At 36.6% G+C, this 15,067-nt stretch overlaps 1 protein-coding gene across 1 annotated transcript in view; it reads left to right on the top strand.

The window, feature by feature from the left end:
• The window catches only part of ENPP1 (ectonucleotide pyrophosphatase/phosphodiesterase 1), a 60,112-nt gene extending 50,184 nt beyond the window's left edge, over positions 1 to 9,928 (top strand). The window contains exons 20-25 of the mRNA XM_054569976.1: positions 784 to 938; positions 2,427 to 2,556; positions 4,073 to 4,153; positions 5,020 to 5,152; positions 6,648 to 6,810; positions 9,709 to 9,928. Coding sequence (XP_054425951.1) covers positions 784 to 938; positions 2,427 to 2,556; positions 4,073 to 4,153; positions 5,020 to 5,152; positions 6,648 to 6,810; positions 9,709 to 9,879 — 833 coding nt within the window. The 3' untranslated portion in view covers positions 9,880 to 9,928. The remainder of the gene's footprint in view (positions 1 to 783; positions 939 to 2,426; positions 2,557 to 4,072; positions 4,154 to 5,019; positions 5,153 to 6,647; positions 6,811 to 9,708) is intronic.
• The last annotated feature ends 5,139 nt before the right edge of the window (positions 9,929 to 15,067 follow it).

Below are 15,067 nucleotides of genomic sequence, written 5' to 3' on the forward strand. Positions count from 1 at the left end.
CTGTTTTTTCCTGCCAGAATAAAAGGTAAATTCTACACTATTCTTTACTTTAACTTGTCTGTATAAAATTCTATAAATGTTCAGGTTGGAGTAATCTTTGATGATCCAAGGTGTTAAAATGCTGTGGTAAAGAATGACAGTTTTGGAATTAGGTAGATATAGGTTTGAATATGAGTTTAGGAATTATATGTTCATGGAAAAAGTATTTACTTCCTATAAACTGTTTTCTCATCTGTATAACAGGCATATAACCTTAATTCATAGGGCTATTTAAGAATTAAACTAGATGATGACTACGAAGAACTCTGTAAAGCACCTGACACTTGGAAAAAGGGCAATGAACACTATATATTATTGATTTATTCAGTTTAATCTCATAATTTCAGTTCTGAACATTTGCTTTCCAAATACATATATCATCCAGAAATTTTTCTTTCTGGAAAGACATCCTGAAGACTAAGTAAGTGAAATAACATCAAAGAATTTTAGTAATACAATTTAAGTCTTAATTGTTGAAATTTCTAGCAGTTTCACATATTGTGATATCTTCATATTACATTGCTCTTTCAGAATCTGCATGGGCAAAAAGTGCAGTGAATACCTTTTGTTCACTTCATTGTTTGTGGCTCTGTTCTTTGTAGTTAGTTTTTTGTTAGAGTTAAAGATAATTTTCCCATAGGGTTAAATAGATGAAAGAATTAGATGAGAGTATCACATATATTATCATGTAATGCACTGTAAGTACATTTAAATGGTGATTTTGTTTTCCTCCTCTGACCCAAGAGAAGGTTATTAAGCGCGGCACTTTACCCTATGGAAGACCCAGAGTTCTCCAGAAGAATAGCACTGTCTGTCTTCTCTACCAGCACCAGTTTGTGAGTGGTTACAGCCATGATATCCAAATGCCCCTTTGGACATCCTACACTGTGGACAGAAATGCAAGTATTTGTCACTCCTTTGTCAAATTATCATTTGGCAAAAACATTGAGAGCATTGTTTCACACGGTTCATCTCAAATTAGACCACTGAGCTGGGAGTTAGAAAAACTAGGTTTCAGCTCTGCCACTCACTAGCTTGTGACTTTGAGACTGAGAGCATATTACCTTTTCCTGCGAAATGAAGGATGTGTATGTAGTAAAGGCTTCTCCTTTGCCTTTGGTTAAAAAATCTTATGCTTTTAACTTTGATGAAATAATTTTTACAATCAGCCACAATTAATCACCTAAATATGTGGTATGTGAGCACAAGGATTTCCCTCAACTACTCAACTCGTAGCAGATTCTCACTGATGGAGAAGGCTTAGTAACCTCACTGCACATACCATCCACCACGGGAAGTTCCCCAGACCAAACCAGTGAGAAGCTGGGGATCCTGTTCACCCTTCGGACCAGATTATTTCGGCCTTGCAAGGAGTGAGAGAAAATGTCCCAGGGTAAAAACACCATTTCTCCTCACTCCTGGGTGCTGTGGTGTAAAGAGCAATGATGAGACATAGGCCTTGAAAGAGAGAATAAAGTGATTAGATGAGATTTAGATCTTACTTGGAATGGAACTTTTAAACTAGACTGATCAGATTTTCAGAAACTGAAACAGTCTGGCAAGCTTTATGTGGCCTTAAAAGATAGAAAGGGGATTTAAGAGAGCTTTAAACAAGTTGGACTTAAAAAAATAAAATATTGTTAATATCACTGACATTGCTAAATAAAAAGATAAAGATATATGTGTATATATACCTAATTTCTCTGTGTAAAAAATATATATAATACACACACTTAGATATTTACATAAAATTTCTACCTTAAACTTGAGTTTTAAAAAATGGTGATATTCAAACACAGTGAACACTTTACACTTTTTTTTACTTGACTTTGTACTGTATAGCACAATCTTGTAGGTCCCATCTGATTTATTGTTTAATACCTCAAATATGTATATGAAAATTGTTTAAATTTTCAGTTTTCCTATGTAGCCAAGGCTGCAAAAATTCAGAGTCATCACTACCCCTGAGGTTTTCACATTACATTGTTCTTCAGTAACTTTTTTACATGTGGCCTCTCCCCACCCCCAAACATTCGGTTGTGTGGTTGAGTAAGGAAGATAGTCTCAGGTCTCTAAAAATCAGCAATTCCCTACACAAAAGTTTGAAATCAAGTTAAAAAAACAGTATAAACAAAATTAGCATAATGCAGTAGGAAATACTTGCATTTATATGACACATGATTTATATCCTTAATATTGTAAAGAGTTTTGCACTTCCGATATAAAGAAGATGAATGCCAGAGTTGAAAACAAAAGCAATGAAGGATGCGAGCAGACAGCCAGAGCTCCATAATTTTATGATGTAGTTCACCTTTAACTACATACAGACTGATCTCCTTTTCTTCTAAACGCCTATACTTGATGGTGCTTTTCATTTTGTTTTTCAGGACAGTTTCTCCTTAGAAGACTTTTTCGGCTGTCTTTATGAGGATCTTCGAATTTCTCTTAGTCCTGTCCATAAATGTTCATTTTATAGAAATAACGCAAAAACAAGTTATGGGTTCCTCTTCCCACCACGTAAGTTTCTTCCTCCCTGATCTTCCCTTTCCCTTATCCTGTTTCTCTCTTCCTTTTCTTTCTTACAGGGCAATGTTCATCATCTTATTTATTACTGATGAAAATTATGTGAGAAGTATTTATTTATTTTTTAGTTTTTAAAATTTATCTTTTAAGAATCTTTTATTGATTATGCTGTTACAGTTGTCCCAGTTTTTTTTTCCGTTTGCCCCCTTCTGCCTGGTACCTCCCTTCCCTCTAGCAACCCTTCCCACCCCCTTAGTTTATGTCCGTGGGTTGTGCATTTAAGTTTGTTGGCTTCTCTTTCCTATGCTATTCTTAACATCCCCTTGTCTATTTTGTTCCTACCAGTTATACTTCTTGATCCCTGTGCCATTTCCCCTTTCTCCCCCTGCCCCCTCCCAGCTGATAACCCTCCAAATGATTCCTGTACCTATGATTGTTTTTGATTGTTTGTCTGGTTGTTTGCTTAGTTTGTTTTTGTTTTTATTTTTTAGATTTAGTTGTTGATAGCTGTGAGTTTGTTGCCATTTTAATATTCATAGTTTGATATTCTTCTTTTTCTTAAATAAGTTGCAATTAGGGGAAACTTAAAAATGTGGTCTAAAATCCAAGATTTAGAAAACTCTTACTTTTGTTTGAAGGGTAGTTGATTTAGTGCAGACACTGTGGACAGGACATTTTTCACTTTTCTGCATCTCTATTAACCAGAATTTAAGAAAACCCAGTGAGGTCAGAAAAGTGCATCTGGGTTCTTTGGAAGGAGATTCTATTTTGTTATTCAAAGACAAAAATGTAATTTGTCAAAGAACTAAGTAAAAGTAGAGCTTACTCTCTCACCAATGCACAGCGGTGAGGGAACAGCTTCTTTTTGAAGTTAGAGGTTCTGTTTTTTTAAAGTAGCAAATTTGTATGCTAATGAGAACCCATTTTGAGGTTGCCCTAAAAAGGCAGAAATCAGAAGGTTCCCAGTGCTCAAATACCCTCAGTACGCAGTCCCGTCTCTGGAATAAGTGTCTGAAGTCAGAACCTGGCTATTGCATTATAAAAATAGACCAGCTCCAAGCTGAAAATCCATACAAAGAAGCCTTGTACAGCATTTCCAGGCAGACATCCTGTGATGTTTTTTCTGGGTAGTAGGTGTTCTGAAGCCAGATATTGTTTTTTTCTTTTCACTGTGAAAGAGTTTAAGGACAGAAGATTGTCAATACAATATGCTTTAGTTGAATAAGAAAAATAAGGTAAAATTTGAAAATGTTTAATTTGGGGCCTTTCTTATTACAGTTTTTGTCTTTTGGTAAAGTTATCTTGAGAAAGAAAATAATCTAAATATTTTTATTTTGTTAAAGAACTTGAACGAATACATTGCATTTCTCCCTTGAATCAGTATCTGTGAAAGTTTTATGGGTTTAGAGTAATACTCAGCTTATTTTTTTAAATGCATCCTATGAGAAAGTATAATTCCTAATGTTATTTGAAAAGAATGAAATGGATGTTCTTTTTATTTTCTTTGTAGAACTAAATAAAGGTTCAAGTAAAATGTATTCTGAAGCATTGCTTACTACTAATATAGTGCCAATGTATGAGAGTTTTCAAGGTAAAAAATTTTCACCCTATATCTCTAGTTTTAATAAATTTCTGTGTATAAATGCATATTTTATGGCTATAATTTATATATAATAAGAATTATTATAAATGAAATGGCTAAATATCAAATATATTCTTACTGGTTTGTTTGCCTTTGAGAATTCCAATATATAAAAAATTCTACAAGTATTAAAATTATGGTATATTCCAATATCTGTTATTCTGTTCTCTCCTTAAATGTTTATAAACATTTTTGGTGAAAAAAGTATGTAGTGTTCTTTTTAATTTACCAAGCTAATATAGTCTACTAACATTAACATTCAGTCTGTTTCCCTATTTAACTACTTGGAAGTTCCTGATAATGTTTTTAGTCTTAAAATAAATAGATTGTATATTATTATTAATTATTGCAGCATTCGGCTCTTACAAGAATAAATATACTTTTTATACTTCATTGACATAGGGAATTTAAAATATAGAGCATACAAGAAAATTTTTATTCTAATTTACATCTAGAATACTTGTGACTATTTCATAGGGAATAATCAGACATTAACAATAAATGTGCATAACCTAACTTGTTTGTGTTCATGATTTTTAAAAAAAAAATTAACAATAATATGTGACCAAAGTTGATGATGATGTACAGGTTTCAGAAATGGCTAAAACAGAGTTGAAGTCAACCTTTGTGTGTTAGTCCTTCCAAAGGCCAAAGCTGAACAGTGAATTTTTGGCCTCACACAAAGACCAAAACCAAACAACTTTTATCTCTAATTACTACAGATGCTTAATTTTGAATTGTGGTATTGATTTATTTCACATGACAGTATGGCTCCTTGTTGTTTTGAAATTGCACCACCTTCCTTCTTGTTTCAGTGATATGGCGCTACTTTCATGGCACCCTGTTGCCAAGGTATGCTAAGGAAAAAAATGGCGTCAATGTTGTCAGTGGTCCTGTGTTTGACTCTGATTATGATGGACGTTATGATGTCTCAGAGACTCTGAAGCAGTAAGAACATACTTCATTTACTCTTTAACAACAGCTTTCAAGTGGGATTACCACTGAGATGAGTCAGCAGAACCTTGTCTAACCCATACTATTCAGATTTATGTATGTGACATTTCTGATTACACTGGAAGCCCCTTGAAATATCTTGAAGCCCCTTGAAGATTAATTTTAATGTTTTGCTCAGTGTGTGGTAAAATATTTTTAGATGAAAGAAGTAGTGTTCCTCTACCACTTAGCTCAGATGAGTAACTCTTGAGCTCAGGTTAAATACTGAACACTGCCATTGTTAGGAAGGTAACATCAGTGTTTAAAACCTTGGTGTGCGGCTAAGGTACTATCTTAGTTAACACACTTCTAATTGGAAGATGAAGAACCATGTGATGTAGCTAGAAGCATCTTGAGTCAAGGGATCGACAGGGTTATAGAGCTGTAGGCCGTGGGTGAATGTCCCAGCTTTTACCCGACTCTTGCTGGAAGGTAATGATCCAGTGACCATCGTCAGGAGACCATCAGTGGCACTGTTTTTATAAAGGCGAGGTGAAGAACATTTTGGAAACAAGTTGATCTTTAGTAAAATGATAATTAGAAGATTTTGGGAGCAATTTTTCTAGTAAGACTATGAGAAAAAGGGACTGATACCTCCACTGAGATATAAGCCCTTTCTGAGAATGTCTCTCACAGGCTCAGTTAAGGATTACTGTTTACACACATATATCTGTAATCACATTAGTTTACAAAATTAAAAATTTTTACTAATATTCCTTGAGGCATAAGGATCCCCTGTAACTGCCTCATAAGTCACAGCAGTAAAATGGGTAAAGAAAACAACTTCATACCTTTCCCATTCACTGCTTCAACCAGTCTCTGTTTTAATCTGTTTTATATATTATGGTTCTACGTAAGATTGTATTTGAAAGCAAGGGTCCCACTACTTTAAATTTTGAATGATGCTGGGGGGGAAATTTAGCTTTGAGACAAAAGGAGGTAGAATTAAGATGAAGAAAAGGTGTTATTGGGATAACTTTTAGGATATGCTTCAATTAAAAAATACAAAGTTATTGGTATAGGAAAGAAAATCCAGTTAAAACAATTCCATAGCAAGGTGGCTTCTCTGAAGCAGCTGGAATAAAAAAGTCTCAAACCAGTCCTCTCTGTGTCCACTGTATGTCCACACTACATAGAATTTAAATGACTATCAAATCAAAAATATTTGTGTCTCCATTCCAGTGTGTTAAGGTAGAGTTTTAAAAATCCCAAGTTCAATAAGTTTCTAATCAAAGTTATTTAGATTAAGTTTATCTGTCTTTTAATTCTTGTTCTCTCAACCTGACAGAATAGGTTGACTTGTTACGATTACTGACTTTTTATAATGCACTTAATTATTTGACTGAATTTTATTTTTAGATGTTGTATTTGAAAAAATGTTTTACTGAAATAGTCTTTAAAAGGAAGATAGTTGTTTCTTTCTTAAAGTGATTATTGTCATATTTTACAGAAACAGGAGACTCATCCGTAATCAAGAAATTTTTATTCCAACCCACTTCTTCATTGTGCTAACAAGTTGTAAAAATATATCCCAGACCCCTCCACAGTGTGAAAATTTAGATGCCTTAGCTTTCATTTTGCCTCACAGGACTGATAACAGTGAGAGTTGTGTGGTAAGTAGCCTTTGCTAATTTACCTTACACATTGGAAATAAAAATATATTTGTGTATGTCTTACATTTAACATAACTGTGGGAGAAAACATAACTTGAATATATGTGTACATATACTTTGAGAATACAGGATGGTTATTAAATTTAATTCTCTAAGATTATATATCTTCAGTGAGACCTCCTTTGTCTGTTAAAAACACTAAAAATCAGATGAAAATATAAAAACTTAATGACTTTGTATGGCTTAGCCACTAAATTCTAGGTTTCTTTGAAGTATGAACTTATTTTTGTTTCAAAAGTGAGTTTATAATTCCAAAACTGTCAGCATTCTTATAAATTAGCTTTAAAATTGTGGTTAGACAACATTTCAAATTAATTTTCTATATATCACTTTATTATAAAAATAATGTTTGCCCCTTATTATCTTTTTAAAATTTTATTGTCATTTGAATGTTTGGAAATAGTGGTTTTATGTTCTCTTATTTGCTCAGAATTTAAAAAACCTAAACTCTAGTCTTTGAAGAACAAGGTTGCCTTACAATTTTAGCAGTTTTTATGCTTTTCCTTATAGTGAGTCGCAGTGTTTTTTTCAGAGTACTTCCCAGATATCCTAGTTGGTTTTATTCTTTTCTTTTTCATCCATTGAAGTTATACAAAGTAAGTCTTGACCTAAACTGGCAAATATATTTGGCTTTTCTACCAACCTCAATGTCTCAGTGAACTGGTGGTAGACACCTGGGGTCCTACGGTCAAAGAGTCCCGAGGCCTGGCCTGAGCTTGGCTGGAGAGAGCGCTGTGATGGCCTATTCATTCTTCCCTTCACTTATTCTTTTATGCCTTCTTTGATCCAGTTATTCCTTCCTTTAATAAGTCTTTGTTGCTAGATACTCTAGGTACTCCTAAGGATATAGCAGTGAACGAAACAGACAGTGGTTTTTGGGGTGGGCCCTAGGGTATAGTACAAAGATCCATTTGCCATCCTTGATCTAGTAGTCTTTCTATATATTAGTCATTGAAAATTAATGAGGTTTTATCTCCCTTTAATTGTTTCTCTGATAAACTTTTAGAATTAATTGACCTATCCTAAGAGAACATGTTTCTCATTGTTATTTTTCCTTATTCTTCAGAATTAAGTGCAGGATTTTAACTATTTGGATGCTTGTTAGGCACTTAAATCTGCCAACTGCTCAATGTTGTGGCTGCTGTGGGACACATACCAAACATGTCCTCTTCATTGCTTCCTCTTCCTTGAGAGATTAAATTGTCATTAAAGGTGCCAGTATTGTGTTCTGCAGCAAGTCACAGAGAACCCAGTTACAGTGACATGAGCAAATTAGAGCTTCTTCATGTAGCAGAAAGTCCGGAAGGAGACAGTCTTGGGACAGTGTACTGGGTAACAGCACCGTTAGGGACCCAGAACTTTCCTGCCTTCCTGCACCACTGTTCCTAGCATGGGGGCCATATAGGATAAACATGGCTTCTGTCTATATTGTGACTGAATTCTGGGCCCTACTCCCAAAAAGTAGTCAGCAACAGACTTATGCTTACGTCTCATTGACCAAAATCATAGTAAATGCCGTCAGGTAGACGTTAGGTTCCTTTTTCATATCTACCATTCCAAAAGATATTGTACGGATATCTTAAATACAGACATGTTTATCAAATTTTATAATGACAGTGTACCTAGAGGAAAGTAAATATTGGATTTGAACCAGGGAGAGGATTGTTTGAAGGTGTATCACTCATACTTACTGATTCCTTCTGTATCATCTCTGAAATAGTGACCAAGGGTTAGCTGGATATTAGCCAATATTGGCCAATAATGGCCTGAGAGAACAGATGCCTTATGTGTAGTTTTTATATACTGCTGTAAATGTTGGAACAGATGGCAAATATCTACTGGCCTGGAGAGCCAGAATCCAGACAGTTGCAGAGAAGCTTACCGAGGGGGGCAGAAGCACTGAGTAGAAAATGATTGGAGGCCAGTGGGAAAAGGCAAATTATTGGCCTGTTCCCCTTTTATGTGAAAAGTCTGTATTTATCATTTTCAATAAAAAGGTCCCAAGGGTACATGAACCTTTATTGAAGGATGTCTTTAAAGTACAATTATAGCCCACCAACCAGTGAACACTTTCTTCATCTCACCTTCTCCAGTAACTATTTTCAGAAAAATTTACACTAATGTGGGCGTGCAATTTTCATCCACCTCTGTTACCTGCTTCAGCTACCACCTCTGCTTCCCTGTGCCAGAGCGTATGCCTGTAATTCTTTACTAATCCCATGTTAGCTAAGACTTCACTACCTCACCAGAAGTGAAATTGAGTTTTACCACTTCCCTCCACTCTTTCTTCATTGCAACTATACGCATAACTGACTCTGATAAGAACTAGTGTTTCTGTTGTGCATTTAAACACATCATTACTTTGGATCCTCAAAACAGCCCTGTAAGGAGCGTACAGGTAAGAGAATCAGGATTCAGATGTTCAATAACTTACCTCAGTTTACCTGGCAGGGTAATGGAAGAACATGATTTAAATCCATATTTCTTTATGCTAATTCTCATGTTCTTTCTACCATCTCACATTGCTTCTGTTTTCCAACGTTTTTTAACCCTACACCATTGAAGTTTCTTGTACCCAGGCAATAAATGAGCATATGATCCGGGTCTACATTTCTTTCCCCAAATTTGATGCATCTAATTAAAAAAGCATGCATAGAATACATTAGTAAGTTAGTCAAGAGCTGGGATCATGCCTAATAAATCTTGTGACATCTGCCATTAGGGAGCCAAAGTGTCAAAGGTGATTAAAATGGGGAATATGGAGAGCTTGTCGGAAAAGTGACTTTTCTGTGGCTTTTTCAGTGACTTTTCTGCTTTATTTCCCATCCATCCTCATAGGTTGGTAAGCCTGAATCATCATGGATTGAAGATTTGATGAAATTACACAGAGCTCGGATCACAGATGTTGAACACATCACTGGACTCAGCTTCTATCAAGAAAGAAAAGAGCCAATTTCAGACATTTTAAAGTTGAAAACACATTTGCCAACTTTTAACCAAGAAGACTGATATTTTTTTTCTTTATTCCAAAAACTTACCATAAATCTCATTGAAAGAACCTTCTATTTTATACAGTCCTCTCTTCACAGTCTTGTATTGTTTGGAATGTCGACCAGAGTTAGAACGGGGAGTCCTCTGTGATATGACCGTCTCAGGGAAACGGGCGGCCTCAGCACAGCAGTCGGAAAGTGTGCCTACCGAGTCTTGCGCACATTTGAACGTGTAAGAGTTGTTCACATTTGGGAATAAAGACAGACCAAACCTAAAACTGCTCTCCTACGTCTCTTAAAGGCAGAAGTAGCCTGTGAACATTGTCTGGACATCAGATATTTGAACCTCATTACCATTAATAAACTGTTATGGAGCTGGCAATGCCAGACTTATGAATAGGATTGGAATAATCCATGTTATGTTAGCATCTTCACAAGCATTTAAAGGAGACCCTAGATTCTTTTAAAGGTGATTTTGAAATTTCATTTATTGTAGTTTTAATTTTAAAAAATTAATGGAAACTAGCTATTTCTGAGGTTCTCAAGCCAAAATATGTAATCCTGTGGGTTTTTAAAAAAATATGATTGGGATTCTTAAGATTTAATAGCTTTATAACAAGTTAAAATTTGAGGGAAGATCTGTGAATTGAATATATTGTTCTGCTATAAAATTTTACTCTACATTTGTACCGAAAAAGAAAAATAACCCCATCCTGCTCACTGATAATTAACATAGGTTGAAAACTGCTCTGAAAGTGGTTCTTTTAGACTGTTAAAAATGTCTTATTTTGATGAAATTTCAGAGAACTTGTCAGCACTTGCAAGTTGGCATTTTTCACTAAGATGGTAGGAATGTTTTCCTCTGTGCGCAAAAATGACCCCACCAGCAGCTAAGCCATATTGTGCTGAGCTATTCATTTTGAGGTTCCATAGATTTGAAGAGAACCTGTCACCACCACTTCATATCTACTTGGTGGGCATGATAAATGAACTTGATTTCTCTACTGCAGAGCCTATATCATTTAGTGCCAACTTGTAAACACTCAAAGGCTACATTCACTTTTAGGCTACCTGGGTCTAATTTAGGTGTTCTATTAATGCACCAAGATTTGTATTTGTCCCTCAGGTGATACTTATTCTTCAACAGCCTTGGGGCCACAGAGGCCTTTAGATAATATAATTTGCATTTAAAATTATTTAATAATTTAGAAAGTTTCATTGATTCTTGTTTTAATACCACAGATCTCTAAAGCTCTGTGCATTATTATTGTTTTTATGTTTTATTTTTCTCTTGTTCAAATTGGGTAATTTCTATTTTTCTATCCTCAAGTTCACTGGTTCTTTTCTCTTTCTAGTCCATTATACTCTTGAGCTCATCCATTGTTTCTTTTTAGTTATTTCAGTTATGGTTTTATTATTTCTAAAATTTCCACATGGTTCTTCTTTATGTATTTTCTTTGCTGAAAATTTTTATCTCTTTCCTGAGACTTTGTATTTTTTTACTTGTTTTAAGAATGTCTATAATTGCTCATTGAAGCATTTTTATGATGGCTGCTATGAAATCCTTGTCAGATAATCCTGACATCTGTGTCATCTTTACGTTGGCATGTGTTGTCTTTTTTCATTCAAAAAGAATGTTCTCTTTTTCAGTGTGATGAATGATTTTCAATTGAAACCTGGATATTTTAGGTATTATGTTATATGACTATGGGTCTTATTTAAACCTTCTGTTTTAGCTGAGTTTCTCTAATACCCTAGCAGGGGAATTGGGGCATTGCCTCATTGTTGATGGATGTGTTCCCTACTCAGCCTCCATTGATGCTTAGGGTGAGAGGGGACCCTCCTTGCTATTGGAAGTGGTGGGGATTTGGCTCCCGACTTTACCTCCATTGATGCCTCCCTGGCTGGTATGTGTAGGGCACCCTGCACTGCCTCACGTGGTCTCCTCTGACACTGTGGACAGGGGTAGCAGGGGAAGCTTTATTGTCACCAGGCAGGGATGAAATGACCAGCTCCCTACTCAGCCTTCTTTAACACCCCCCTGGCAGGAGACTTGGGGCACCTGTTCACAGCCTGACAAGGGTGGGAATCTAGGCGTCCCACACTGTCTTTGCTGGCATGGGTGGGGTCATGGTCTTCTCTGTGGTGTTTGGCTGAAGTGGAGCAATTAGTGTTTTTTTCTCTTGCTAGACTACTCTTCTGTTCCTTTGGCCAGAGAGAGAGAGAGAGCGAGAGAGCGAGAGCGAGCGCAGGCCTTTTTTTAGGGCTTCTTTTTGTCTGTACTCAGCATTTCCAGGTTGCTGACTTCACGTCCAAGTCTGGGATATGTGACCTAACCAGATAACTCGGGAACTCATCATAGTGTTTTAACTTGGGCCTCAAGTACTCTAGCCTGTCTGTCTTACCTCTACCTTTCAGAATTTTCATGTTTGTTTTATATATAATAACCAAGCATTTTAGCTGTACCTAGAAGAAGGATATTTACTTCTTCATAGAAATGTCTCACAGATTTTTATCTATTCTTCAACACACGTGCAGACACACTCAGTTGCCTCTGCATGAAGTTTCTTAGCAGATCTTAATTACATGGATAAGAAGCCTCTCATCTTTGCCAGACACCAGGAATACAAAGCAGAATAAGTTACCATTCTTACAGTCTTAGAGAGAAGAGGCCGCAGAAGTGTAAACAATCCCTAAAAAGTGGTGAATGTATAATGGAGCCATAGGTGAGATGCCAGGGATGCACAAGGGGCTGCTTGGCAGGATTGGCCGTGGCTTCCCAGAGGTGGGGCCTTCCGGGCTGGGACTTGAAGGGTGAACTGGAGCTCCTCGGGTGAATGGGCGAGGAAAGGGCATTGTAGCCCCCCTTGGATGGGATGTATTTGTGACATTTTGCCATTTACTGCTACTTCTGATATTTTCTACAGGTATCACTGCAACTAATTTATAATCTACAACTTTTTTTTTTTTCACTTTGTTACAACAATCTCCCATTCTTAAAGGAAATGTCAGACTATAAATTCTGCGCTGACTCTTTAAAGGAAACGCCACCCGTATCTGTTTCTACTTAGCCTTTTCTTCCAGTTGCTCTTATACAATATTCCTTTATTTTTCTTTTCCTTTCTTGAAAGAAATCTCTCCTTTCACTCTTTCATCAATTTAAAACATGTGGTTAGTCGCCACTTCCTTAGTTTGGATGATGAGTTCACATGACCATACATGGAAACTCTTTCTCCTACCTTCAATGAAGGCTATTGTTTGCTTCTCAAATGCTAAGCATAACCTTTATTTGTCCCTAATTTTACTGCCATGCCTCTGGTCAGTATTACTTAAATGAGGTAAATAACCTCCACATAAAATTGCATAGCTGGTCAGTTTATACATGGCAGGCAAACAACCAGGTGGAACTTAAAAATACTTTCAAGTATCAGAGAAAAGGGGGCAAACCTTAGGGGGAAGGAGGCAAATGGCCAGGTTCCAGTGGGGTAAGTAGATATGTAGCGGATTGTTGGGCCAGTTGTCCTGTCCTGTTTAAGGAGACAAGACAGCTGAACCACCTCCTCCTGCAGGAGAGGCTATTTCCCTCTTTGACATTTTCCTGACATTTTCCTGTTAGTAGCTGCAGTGGCCGTTCTGCCCTGCTCTGTGGGTACATGCTTATCTCTAATAGAAAATAACACTTGAACTTCGAAACCAAATATGAAGATTACACTTCCTGCTGAAGCCTGTCACCGGACTTTGGTGTCTGTGTGCTTTCATGAGGATTAAATGAAATTTTAGCATGGCTAAAGTCCAAGGATATTCTCCCTGGATTTTTGGCCTGAGTATTGTAAGGTAGAAAAAAAAGAATCTATGGAATATAAAAGACTCTACGCAAATATAAAAGACGCACAAATACAAGTTGTATATATAGAAGCTTGGCTGCTTTCGTGTGTGTGTGTGCGTGTGTGTGTGTCTGTGTGTGTCTGTGTGTAGGGAGGGCAGGTGATAGGTGCTGGTGGTTCTCCAGGGACTGATACTGAGTGAGACTTTGGGACAACAGCTATAAACCACACACAATAAACCATAGCTACATTGTTGGAGAAAAAAGAACCAAAGTTCATTTCAGGTTCATAGAGTAAACATCTATTTCTGATCTGTGACCTATATTCTTGTTTTGGATATTTTAATTACATTTCATCATACTTCCAGGTAAAAACAAGCAACAGACATATATAAATAGCCTTCCAGTATTTAGAATGTTCTGAAACCAGGGGGAAAGTCTCCAGCTTGTAACTTCCATAGCTTTTTTTTCCCAACATGAAATATTTGCATCTATTCTATTGTACATAAATAGTGATTGAAGAAAAAATAATAATGTTGACTAGAAATCATTTCCACACCAGAAACCATAGATGTATAAAATATGCGTTAGCCTGTTAGAAAGAAAAGAGTTGCTGGAACAGATCACGTATCTATGGGATGCCAAAAGGGAGAAACAACACTCAGAAAAGTCCCTTTCATCCCACCTGAGCTTTTGTTTTAAATTTAACTTCATACTGGCCCATTATGGATGAGAACGTGTATGTTTAACTTCAGGGACTGAAAGCAGCCTCCCAGGGTGATCTGATCCTAAATTCCCAGCTGGGCAGGTTATGGTGGGCAGGCACGTCCCAGGCCTGTCGTTTGTTTAGTAAAAAGTTTTCAAGCCAGCCTCATCCACCGTGCTTGTGCATGTGGGTTTACACCTTTCACATGCCAGATATCTTCCTTTCCAGATCTCTTGAAGGTGTAACCACCCTCAAGGGAGCACATAACCTTGTTTACTTCCTTAGCGAAGGGTTTTAAACCAGCCCTGTCCATTGTTCTTATGCATCTAAATTAACATCTCTTGAAATATCAGAAGTAATGCCCCTCAAAGGGCATATTAACCTTCAAGAGAACACATAATCTAAAATATCCTGTAATCCGATCCCCACATTGCTTCCTCCCACCTTCATGTAATCTGCTCCCTCAATTTTAAATGCATAAAAGAAGCTGCAAACCTGTTATTCTCCAGAACATTTGAGATCTTGCTCTCCAGCCTGTGTCATCAGTTTGGCTCAAACAAAGTCATAAAATTCTCTACAGGTTTGGACATTTTTTACGTCAACAGTACCCAGACCCCTGATCTGAGGTCCAAATACAGCACTTGCTAAAGACAGTCTGAACCCATAAAAGGAAAGAAA

This window comes from Pteronotus mesoamericanus, unplaced genomic scaffold, assembly GCF_021234165.1.
Source record: "Pteronotus mesoamericanus isolate MK-2021 breed Mesoamerican mustached bat unplaced genomic scaffold, CSHL_Meso_final contig_20, whole genome shotgun sequence".
Taxonomy (NCBI): Eukaryota; Metazoa; Chordata; class Mammalia; order Chiroptera; family Mormoopidae; genus Pteronotus; species Pteronotus mesoamericanus.